Raw genomic sequence first — 12,639 nt, 5'->3', positions numbered from 1 at the left:
GGGAGGGAGTTCCAAGTATCCACCACTCTCTCCGTTAAAAAATACTTCCTGACATTTTTCTTGAGTCTTTCCCCTTCAATCTCATTTCATGTCCTCTCGTTCTACCGCCTTCGCATCTCCGGAAAAGGTTCGTTTGCGGATTAATACCTTTCAAATATTTGAACGTCTGTATCATATCACCCCTGTTTCTCCTTTCCTCCAGGGTATACATGTTCAGGTCCGCAAGTCTCTCCTCATACGTCTTGTAACGCAAATCCCATACCATTCTCGTAGCTTTTCTTTGCACCGCTTCAATTCTTTTTACATTCCTAGCAAGATACAGCCTCCAAAACTGAACACAAAATGCTCCAGGTGGGGCCTCACCAACGACTTATACAGGGGCATTAAAACCTCTTTTCTTCTGCTGGTCACACCTCACTTTATACAGCCTAGCAACCTTCTAGCTATGGCCACCGCCTTGTCACACTGTTTCGTCGCCTTCAGATCCTCAGATACTATCACCCCAAGATCCCTCTCCCCGTCCGTACATATCAGACTCTCACCGCCTAACACATACGTCTCCCATGGATTTCTACTCCCTAAGTGCATCACTTTGCATTTCTTCGCATTGAATTTTAATTGCCAAACCTTAGACCATTCTTCTAGCTTCTGCAGATCCTTTTTCATGTTTTACACTCCCTCCCGGGTGTCCACTCTGTTACAAATCTTAGTATCATCCGCAAAAAGGCAAACTTTACCTTCTAACCCTTTGGCAATCTCACTCACAAATATATTGAACAGAATCAGCCCCGGCACCGATCCCCGAGGCACTCCACTACTCACCTTTCCCTCATCCGAGCGAATTCCATTTACCACCACCCTCTGGCGTCTGTCCGTCAACCAGTTCCTAATCCAGTTCACCACGTTGGGTCCTATCTTCAGCCTGGCATTTATTCAAGAGCCTCCTATGGGGAGCTGTGTCAAAAGCTTTGCTGAAACAGGATGCTGGGATTGATGGACCTTCGGTCTGTCCCAGTATGGCATGAAAGATCCTTGTTCTCCTGACTTCGTTTTTACTTCTGAGTTAAATTTGACTTTCACTGTTTACCTCATCTCAAAGTTGTGCTGTTCTAGTTATGAGATATCCATTGTTTTTTTTTATGTGCAGAATTTAATCTGGTTTCTCAATATATAGTGGAAAAAACCTTGAGTTTCTTAAAGCCTATCACATCCAACTTGGGCCCTATTCCTTCCTACTTGGTAAAAACACTTGTCTCAGTGCTCATGCCTGTCTTTGTCCCTTTGTTACAATCTAGTCTATTACAGGGAATTATCCTGGAAGCATCTCTATATATAAAAGGCACCACCAACGTTCTAAATGAAGCCTCCAGCCGGAAGTGTGAAGGGGGAGAGATATCCGGTTTCCCCATGAGTGTCTGCCCCGCCCTCGCTCTCTCTGTAACACAAACAGTGAAGGAAAACACAGCAAAGCACGAAATCAAATCGCTGTCTCTGTAACAGTGAAGGACTCAGAGGGGGGAGGGGAGAGAGGGCAGAAGCCCTCACTATCTCTGTAACTCAAACACAGCAGGAAACTTAACACTGAAGGACTCGACTCCGAGGGGGGAGGGGACAGAGAGCACAGGGGAAGGGAGAGAGGGCAGAGGGCAGGGACACACACACTCCCACATGCACACAGAAGAAAACCTTGCTAGCTCCCGTTTCATTTGCATCAGAAACAGGGCTTTTTTACTAGTGTGATTATATTTCCCCAACTCAAACAGCATAATGGACATCCTTCCATACCAGCTAATTTTAGACCAAACTCTCACTTGGCATTCATATCCAAACTCCTTGAAAAAACATTGACCGTACTATTAACCCCTTATCTGAAAATAAATAAATACATAACTACAAAGGTATCCCATCCACACCAAGTAGGCTTTAGAGAAGGCCCCTGTAAAGAATCATTTCTGATGGCCATCATCAATGAGATCCATCTATCCATGGATACTAGCAGGTCAGTTCTACTGGGTTCCTTAGACTTCTCAACTGCTTTTCATCTCATTGATTGTAATCTGTTGATTCAGCACCTTGGTGAGACTGGAATCTTTGCTTCAGTGCACAGTCAGGTCAGACAATAGAGCTGCCAAAACTTCCCTAGGTTCCTTCAATACTCAGATGTATCCCATTCAGCTGCATTTGTTTGTCTATTTTTGGTTTAGTTAGCTCCTCACAAATACAATCTTCTGATAATCATTCATAGTAACATAGTAACACAGTAAATGACAGCAGATAAAGACCTGAACAGTCCATCCAGTCTGTCCAACAAGATAAACTCATTTTACATGGTATGTCATACTTTATATGTATACCTGAGTTTGATTTGTCCTTGCCATTCTCAGGGTACAGACCGTAGAAGTCTGCTCACCACTGTTCTTGTACTAAAGGTTCTGGAGCTAACATTGAAGCCCCTTATAATTTACACTCCAGCCCATCCATATCTATTCAGTTTCGATCTGGGCGTAGACCGTAGAAGTCTGCCGAGCACTGGTTTTGCTTCCCAATTGCCGGCGTTCCTACCCAACTTCCGCTAAGATTCCATAGATGTATTCCTTCTAAACAGAATTCCTTTGTGCCTATCGCATTGTTTCCATTCCTGTGTGTGTTTTATGTGATTCTATTTGTGGTTCTTCATCTGAACACACAGCATAAATATTTGTTAAGCAATTCTGCTTTATCCTCATCAGCTTATACATATTCCTTTCCTTCCTCCTCGAATCTGACAGTGACGCTTTTGCACTTCTTCCTGTCACTAACGTACCTAAATAAGTCTTGTTCCTACCCATTTTACTGTATTGGCTATTTTTTCTGCCATTTGCATCTTTGTTTTTCTGACTATTTTACCAGATTCTGTGAGCTCTTCCAGATATTTTTGTTTGTCTTCCTCTTTCTGCACTCTCTTGTAATTTTTGAAGGTCATCCTCTTTTTCCAGCTACTTCTTTCAAGACCCATAACAGCCTCTTTTTCCTCTTACTTTTATTTACTTTCCTAACAAAACGATTTGTTGCCCTTAAAAATGTCTCCTTTCAGTTTTGCCCCTGTTTTTCTTCTTCCTCAAGATGTAGAGGCCTATCAAAACTGCTTTTTCAGTTTCAGGCAAAACCAAAATTGTTTGAACGTTTTAAACCAAAACTGAAACTGTATCGGAAACTCATCACCTGGTTTCAGCCAAAGCCTAACCAAAACCAAAAACTTAAGTTTAGTTATATGAATGTGAGCAAGTGAAGGCTGCAGGGAGATTGTCAGAGCTTGCACTTTGCATCCCTCTGCTAAACCCTCAGTATCCAAGCCAAAATATAATTTAAATAATGAAAGACCAAATTTTACCTCTAAGAAAAATAGCCTCAGCACTCATAGACCACAGCTAATGAAAACTGAAACTAAAAGCAACAGTACTTTTATAGTGACTGACTTGCACCACACATGGAATGACAGCTGACATTATAACTCCACAGAGAGGCTAATCCCTAAGGAATTTGTTATCCCAAATTTACAGTCTTAAATTCCTGCTAAAATTTTGTATCAAAAGCATTTATTTGTAGCACTCTGTTTACATATAAACTATTGTGCAAGATCATAACTGCATTGCTTGTAATTCACTTTATAATCCCTGTGGTCTAGTGGTGTACTAAGGGCAGGAGCGGCCTCAATTGTGGCAGCTATTTTGAGAGCACAGCCAAAATAGGAAGGACTAACTGGGGATCGCTCCTGCCCCAACTACACCTCTAGACCAGTAGGGATTGTAAGATAGGCCCAGGGAGGCCTATGGTGAGGAGTGGAGGCACCTGGGGGGGGGGGGGGGGGGAGTCTGGGAGAAGGAGCAAGAGAAGCAAACGGGACAAAGCACAAAATTTTGGCTTCCACCGAAAACACCTGATCATTTTTGGCTGAAACCAAAAATATGGCTGTAAATTAAAATAAAAACAAAAAAGGAGGAGAAAAAGAACCCTAACTATTGTTTGGTTTTTTTTAACCTTGTGTCGAAAATTATTGGTCCTCCCCTACTTTTTGCTTGGAGTTGAAACGGCAGAAAAAGGATTTTGGGCCAGTTTTGGCACCATAACCAAAACCAAAACTGAGTTTGTCAGCCTCTACTGATATGTTCGGATCTATTTAATGACTCCTTGAGGAATTCTGCTATCTAGACAATGTTAGTTTTCTTGAAGGACCCTCACTTTTGAATGAACGTTTTCAATTTGGTGACCAGTGAATGCCAGATGAACACGAACTATATAAACACTCTCTCCACTCATAAGCACTAGGTCCAGATGGCTCCTTCCCCAGTATGAGTTCTGTTACCATAATAGCTCTCCCATTACAGGATCTCCCTTCTTCTGGATGATAATGTAGCAGGGATGCCTACATCAACATCAGGCATATTGAAATCACCTATCAGTATTGCTTCCCTTTTCATAGCAATATTGTGAATGTCTTCCATTGCAGCTGTCAGTTTCTGCCTGTGAAGAAGGGATTTACATAAAGAGGAATTTCTTAGAAGATTTAAATCCTTACTGAAGGCAAACCTTTTTTGTTTAGCCTTTGAGCATTTGGGATTGGGAACCTGACAGTGGCTGTGTGTGTTCTCTCTCTCTTTTTTTTTTTTTTTTAATGAGTCTTCTGGCATGATTTCTTACCTTTCCTATAATATACTTGATTTTACAAACTGCTTTGGTCTGTAAGTCAGTTAATGGCAGTATATCAAGAATAAATAACCTAAACTGTATCAAATCAGGGGTTCTCAGCCTAATCCTTGCAAAAAACCAGGCCAGTCTGGTTTTCAAGATTTCTACAAATTTTTTGCGTTGGGATTTCTAATAGATCATTTTATTTGCGACATTCCTAAGTAAACATTCAAAAGATAAGTGAAACAAGCTTTCTGTGATTGAAATTCAATTAAATTGTGGATTGGAATTGTTAAAATTAAAGGTGAGATTTTATATATTGCACACTAGAATTGCTAGAGCTGATGATGATTTAGGTAAGACACAGGGCTGTGTACCCTGTGTGAAAAGAGTTACCTCCAAGGCTGCGCTACTATCAGGCTCATTTTCGAAAGAGAAGGATTCCATCTTTCGACATAAATCGGAAGATGGACGTCCCTCTCCCAGAGACACCCAAATGGGTATAATCGAAACCCGATTTTGGACGTCTCCAATTGCAGTCCGTCGCAAGGATGTCCAAAATTCAAGGGGGTGTGGTGGAGGCATAGGAAAGGTGGGACTTGGGCGTGCCTAACACTTGGATGTCTTTGACCCATTGTCGAAAGAAAACAAGGACGTCCCTGATGAACACATGGACGTTTTCACCCAGACCCATTTTTCTTATGAATAAGGCACAAAAAGGTGCCTGAAATGACCAGATGACCACCGGAGAGAATTGAGGATGACCTCCCGTTACTCCCCCAGTGGTCACTAACCCCCTCCCACTGTCAAAAAACATCTTTAAAAATATGTTGTGCCAGCCTCAGATGTCATACTCAGGTCCATGACAGCACATGCAGGTCCCAGGAGCAGTTTTAGTGGGTACTGCAGTGCACTTCAGACAGGCAGACCCAGGCCCATACCCCCCCCCCCTACCTGTTACATTTGTGGAGGAAACAGCGAGCTCTCCAAAACCCACCACAAACCCACTGTACCCACATCTAGGTGCCCCACTTCACCTGTAAGGGCTATGGTAGTGGTGTACAGTTGTGGGTAGTGGGTTTTGGGGGGCTGTGCCCATGAGGTAAAGGAGCTATGTTCCTGGGAGCATTTTATGAAGTCCACTGCAGTGCCCCCTAGGGTGCCATGGTTGGTGTCCTCTCATTTCAGGAGGACCAGTGCACTACAAATGCTGGCTCCTCCCACGACCAAACGGCTTGCAATTGGACGTTTTTTTACATGTACGTCTTTGGTATCGAAAATCGCTGAAAGTCAGAAATTTAAGGATTTGGACGTCTCTGATGGTATTTTCGAAACAAAAGATGGACGTCCATCTTTTTTCGAAAATACAGGTTCCCCGCCCCTGGATTTTGCCGTTGTGCAAGGACGTCCAAATCGCAACTTGGATGTTTCTTTCGAAAATACCCCTCTATGTGATACAAGATATGAGATTGTTACTTAACATATCTATATACATAAAAAAAATTTGTTTTGCATTGAGATTTCTAATATATCATTTTGTTATTGCCACTGCATTTAAAAGACTTTTTGGGATTTCAATTCTTGATTCATGAAATTGGAAGCAGCATGACACCAACAACTTAGCAACTGGTGGACAGATGTTTAGTAGGAGTTACTGGGGCAGGAGAGGCTCCTAACCAGATACGTCCTCTCACTGTGTCATCACTGGATTTTCAATGGCACTTACTCAGATAGTGCTACTGAAAATCCAGTCTGACTGCCACAGCACTTGGTGATCTGGCAGCATACTGCATGCATCGGGAGCTTAAAAGTCCCTGAAAATATGGTGGTGGAGTTTGATTAGGCTGCATTTCCTGCTGTAGGTAGTGTTTAATCTTGATTGGCTCCTGTCTCTCTGTGGCTTATCTTGACATGGCATCTGAATGATTCTGAGTAAGTTTGGCACATACCACCCTGCAATTTTTTGAGGTAATTTGACAACCCTGTAAAAGCAAGTAAAAAGCAATTCCCATAGATTATCTCGCTACATCTTGAATAATATCTCACAAACAGAAATTACGTGGGCAGAATTTACTTAGAAGTTACAAAATTGATCTTAATTTTTAAACAGGAAATTAAAATATACTATTATTATTGAATGTAGGGCAATTATCGCTTCATGAAACTTTTGCTTGCACGGAAAGCAAACTGGATGCAAAAGGATCTAGAAGAAATGACTCCGTTACACTTGGCTACGCGGCATAAGAATCCAAAGTGTCTGGCTTTGCTGCTAAAAGTTATGGCACCCGGAGAGGTAGACACACAAGACAGAAACAAGGTAACAAGCACTCATATTCATGGAAAACTATATTTATAAAACTGAGTTCACAAGATCGCAAAATGAAAAATGGTTATGGTTTATTAAAATTTTATATATCGTCTTTCTTGGATAAAAACAAAAGTGGTTTACAAACACAATTAGAAATGAACTCCAAAACTTGATAGAACAGGTCAAAAAGATAATAAAGAAGAAAAGTTTGGAGAACAGAGGTTTATGCGCGCGCAAACAAGGAGCTTCAGGCGCAGTGTTTCCCATCCAGCATTACCCCGATCTGTTTCTCTCCTCCCTCATCCTTCATTACCCCCATCTCTGTTTCTGACTATGTTTTTCTGCCCCTCTCCCCAAGCCAGCATCACTCGTGCCTCCTCCCCTCTGCCACTCACCCTCTGCAGATTTCCTTGACTGGCAGCAGCCCAGAACCGTCAGCTAATATGAAGACCGCGGGACCAGTTTCCTGCACACATCGTCATGAGCTGTGCCTGTCACACCCCTTCAATGCAGAAAATTTGCATCAGAGGAAGTGTAACTGTCAGAACTAGTGGCAGTGCATGCAGGAAACTGGTCCCATGGTCTTCATATTGCTTAGTGCTGCAGCCTGCTGTCGACCTCAGAGAATAATGGATCTTTTCAAGGAGGTTAGATTGAGAACAGGAGAGGAGAAGGTCATAGTTGTGGCTCGGCAGGAAAATAGGCTGTAGCCCCCTTGAGTGTTCACTGCAGTGCACCAAGGTGCTGAGGTGCACAGCTTGGGAACCACTAAATTTTGTTCTTTCTTGTTCCATCTATGAATCGCTTACTTTATTACATTACCTTGTTCTAGACAGGTTTCCTCCCCATCTCAGGCTTTTTTTTTTTTAATATTCCTTTGAACCTATCTTCCTCCTGACATTTTAAAATACCTTTCCCTTATTTTCTTTCATATTTAAACTAGAAACCCATTGCTTTGTTTCTCACCAGATCCCTATAGCATTTTAGATGGTCTGAAGTAGACATCTAAGGTTATTCGTATGAGATACCCTTGAGATGTATCTATATCTGTAACTAAGAACATAAGAATAGCCATACTGGTTCAGACCAGTGGGCCAACTAACCCAGTAGCCTGCTTTCAGCAGTGGCCAATTCAGGTTGCAAGTACCTGGCAGAAACCCAAATAGTAGCGGGATTCATGCTACTGATCCCAGGGACAAGCAGCTATAGATATAAATATGTAGCATTTTTTCACATTTCTAAGCCAATCTATTCAAAAATATCTTTTTAAAACATGAAAGCTGTATAAGTTTTGAAAATAAATAATTAAAAATTCTTTAAGCTTACTCATTTTTTTATTTGGTAAAATTTGCTAATTTTGTTTAATCCCATAGCAAACTGCATTGCATTGGAGTGCTTATTACAATCATCCAGAGCATGTGAAATTTCTCATAAAACATGACTCTAACATTGGAATTCCTGATATTGAAGGAAAAATCCCACTTCACTGGGCGGCTAACAATAAGTACCCAAGTGCAGTTCACACAATCAAATGTATTCTGGTAAGATTATATGTGGTTCTTTGTGCTGGGTATGAATTTTACTTCTGGCATTGTTTTGTTGCTATACCTTTTTTTTTTTAATAAACATGTATTATAGAAATGTTTAGTGGATGTTATGTACAGGTTAAAGAAAATCAAAAAGCCATGAGTTAGGAGTTAAGTAAGTGAAGAATAAACCTTGACATTGTTTTTCTTATACCAGCTGGAAAGTGGCAGGGAGTTATAAAATGGTTTATAATTTAAAGAATCATGAACACACGTCTTAGTGTAGGTTGAGCATTAACTTTGCTAATTAATTTCAGCAAGTCAAAATAGTCCATCAGAATGTAATATCCTGTCATTTTTCATTTTAGGGCTTTTTCATGTGATTACATTAATAATATATTCCATGAAGGCACATTTTATTAATTCATGGGGTGTACATAGCCAAAATTCTGGTTCATGGGCATTTTCAAAGTTTTCCTGGTTTCTGTGCATTTTTCAAATTTGTTTCACCTGCTTATATTTTTAGGCGTATAATGTGCGCATAAAAACATTTTGCATGCATACAATCAATTGTATATGCATTACTTGATAGGCATACAGGTATACAAGCAGTTTATGCGTCCAAATGAATTGAATCCTGTACTTATTGCACAACCCTAGTAATTCAGACTCAATGGTGAATTAGAAAATGAGATGTATGAGTTTAAACCCCACGCAAGACACAGATTTATCAACCTTGATTCATTTCTAAACGCCTACTAGAGAGAGGGCAGATGTTGTCTCAAAACAGAACAAAATTGAGACTGCATTCTTGGCAGTTGGTGATGGGAAAAGATCTAAACAGGACCTCCTGACGCCAGTTAAAATGGCATCCCCTCAAAAGCTGCAAGAAGTTGTCAAGGGGATCATGAGGGACCTGGGGCAGGTAAAAAATATGATATAGGAAAATGCTACTAATGTGACTAAGCTTCGAGCTGAGATTGGTAATAGTGTATAAATACAGGCATAAAGAGAACTACTGTACTTAGATAGAGGGTGGTCTGTAGCAGTCACAACAGGATTGTAAAATCATTTTTAAAAAATTCAAAGAGAACTTGAAGATGCTAATAACCTTAATTATTACAGCAGTATTAGAATACATTGAGGCTTATTTTCAAAGCACTTAGACTTACAAAGTTATATGTAGGGGCATTTTCATGGAGTGGAGGAGTAGCCTAGTGGTTAGTGCAGCGGGCTTTGATCCTAGGGAACTGGGTTCGATTCCCACTGCAGATTCTTGTGACTCTGGGCAAGTCATTTAACCCTCCATTGCTCCATGTACAAATAAGTACCTCTATATACTATGAAAACTGTTTTGAATGTAGTTGCAAACGTACACAGAAAGGTGATATATCAAGTCCCGTTCCCTCTGACCTCTAAGTCTGACTTTGGAAATTTTGCACTGAACGGCCCAAATCCAAATAGCAAATGTAACCATTTTAAAAAAAAGAAAATGTCTATCTTTTTTTTGTTTTCAAAAATACCATTTCGAACAAGGTTTTCTGCTTTCTGCATTTAATTTTATAGGCCATTAAAAAAAAACCCACAAATTAAAAACTCACAAAATCAAGCCATTGGTATGTAGGAGGGGGCCAGCATTTTTAGCAGACTGGGCCCTCAGACATCCCAGGAGAGCAGTGGGGCTCCCTAGGTGGCACTGCTCTAGACTTCATATAAATGCTTCCAGGTACACATCTCACTGTTGCTCACTTATCTTGTCTGCTGAAACCTCCAAAACCCACTACCCCCAACTGTATACCACTACAATAGCCCTTATGGGTGAATGGGGGCACCTGTATGTGGGTACACTGGGTTTCTGGTGAGTTTTGGAGGGCTCACAGTTTTCACCACAAGTATAAAAAGTAGTGGGAGGTATGGGCCTGGGTCCACCTTTCTACTGTGTGCAGCACCCACAACCAGACTACTCCAGGGACCTGAATGCTGCTCTAATGAACCTGGCTATAACACCTGAGGCTGTCATAGAGGCTGGTGAGTATTATTTTTATTTACATTTTGGGGGGATGGGAGGGGTCAGTAAGGGGGGTCATCCCTGAATCCCTCCAGTGGTCATCATCTGGTCATTTAGGGCACCTTTTTATATCTTATTTGTTAGAAAAACAGGTCTAGACCAAAATGTTGAAGTTGTCACTCTAGATGGTTTGGTTTAGTTCATTATGACTGTAAAATGTCCAAGAGTTAGGCACACCCTAATCCTGCCTTCAAAAACCCACAACACGCCCCCTTGTGATTTAGATGCACTGCAGATGGATTGCATAGATAAACATCTACAAAATAGGTTTCGAAAATACTGATTTTGATGTTTTCAGAAGAAAGTCGCTCAAATGTTGCTTTATGACACTTTTTGGATGTTTTTCTCTTTCAAAAATGAGCCCCATAGTAACCTATGGAACTTTGTAAGTCTAAGTGCTTTGAAAATGAGCCGCTTGGTCTCCTGGACGGGGTAGAAGGGGCGAGACCTATTGAGTTCATCAAAGCCATTTTGCTGAAACTTCTGGATATTCAATTTGTGCATCCGTTTGAAGTGGAATGCACACATTGTATTACTTCCTGGGCACAACACATGGACTGTGACCTGTGCCCCTTTATTCTTAAAGTTCTGCACTAACAACAGGTGTTAGAAATCTTATTCCAAGCAAAAGCCATATGTGACCTGAAATGGCAGGGTGCACGGATTATTGTTTTACTTGATCTGGAACCACAATTTGCACAATACTGTAGACAACTCCTTGCATGCAGGCTGCAATTGAAATTCATCAGGGCAAAATATGGGATGTACTATCCAGCAAGAATGCTGGTCACCTACCAGAATCGTACACAAGATTTTAAAGAGCAAGTGCAGCTTAAGAAATTTCTTGTGAAATGTAGCAGGATGGCAACTTGAGTGACTTTGAATATGTCTTAAAGTAAAGTGGTGTGGTAGCTGGGTTAGTCCACTTTTAAAGGTAATAAATAGAAATAAATTAAAGCATAGAAAAGAAAATAAGATGATACCTTTTTTATTGGACTAACTTAATACATTTTTAGATTAGCTTTTGAAGGTAACCCTTGTTCTTCAGATCAGAAAAAGCAAATGCTGACAAATATCAGAATATGTAAGTGAAACACAAAAGCATTTCAATGATAGTCTTTCAGGAAGAGGGAGGGATAGGTTAGGTGAGAGACAGGGAGAGATGGATGGCTGATAAGGGAGTGACAAAACAGTAGAATTTTATGGTTTATAGTGGGACAGAAAGCCCAGATCTTTAAATCCTGTCTGGTGGGTGTCAAAATATTTCATCATTTTGACTTCAAAGGTCTTAAGTTCCTGGATTGTCTTAAAATTTCCTTTTAGTATTCTTACCATAAGATCATTGATGCAGTGTTCTGGTTTTGTAAAGTGCTGTCCCACAGAGGTGGCTTCCTGGTTGGCATTGGAATGTTTAATATTGTATCTATGTAAATTGAAGTTTGTCTTTAGCATCTGGCTTGTTTCTCCAATATAACACCCTTCTTCACACTTTTTGCATTGAATGATATATACCACATTTGAGGATGAGCATGCAAAGGATCCCTTATGCTAAATGTTTTTCCCATGTGAGTGATTGTAAGATCCTGTGAGATGTGTTGGCACAGTTTGCAGCTAGGCATATTGCAGGGATGTGTGCCATTATCTTCTTTTTGAGCTTCTATTGGGAGTTTGCTTTTCACTAATCTTTAAAATTAGGTGGCTGTTGGAAGGCCAGTACTTGTGGGACTGGACTATCTCTTTCAGTAATTTATTCTCCTAAAGTTACTGGCTATAGATCTTTTATGATTCTTCTCAGTTTTTCTAGCTCTGGATTGTATGTCACTACAAGAGGGATTCTTTCTGTGGCTTTCTTCTCTTTGTACTGCAGTAGGTTTTCTCTAGGTATTTTAAGGGAAGAAGCAATATTCTTTGAGATTATTTTAGGATTGTAGCCATTTTGTTTGAAGGAATCAGGATTTTGAGATGTATATCTCTGTCTCTTGGGTCAGAGCAGATATGGTGGTATCATGTGACTTGGCTGTGTATAATGGATTTTTATGTACGTGAAGGGTGGAAGCTGGAGTTGTGTAGAT

General features: G+C 40.6%; 1 protein-coding gene across 1 annotated transcript in view; it reads left to right on the top strand.

Annotated features, from left to right (window-relative positions):
* The window catches only part of INVS (inversin), a 522,371-nt gene that overhangs the window by 210,626 nt on the left and 299,106 nt on the right, over positions 1-12,639 (top strand). Inside the window, exons 4-5 of the mRNA XM_030205118.1 lie at positions 6,809-6,982; positions 8,347-8,514. Of these exons, the coding sequence (XP_030060978.1) occupies positions 6,809-6,982; positions 8,347-8,514 (342 nt within the window). The remainder of the gene's footprint in view (positions 1-6,808; positions 6,983-8,346; positions 8,515-12,639) is intronic.

Source organism: Microcaecilia unicolor, chromosome 1 (assembly GCF_901765095.1).
Source record: "Microcaecilia unicolor chromosome 1, aMicUni1.1, whole genome shotgun sequence".
NCBI lineage: Eukaryota > Metazoa > Chordata > Amphibia > Gymnophiona > Siphonopidae > Microcaecilia > Microcaecilia unicolor.
This window is presented reverse-complemented; position numbering and strand designations above follow the sequence as displayed.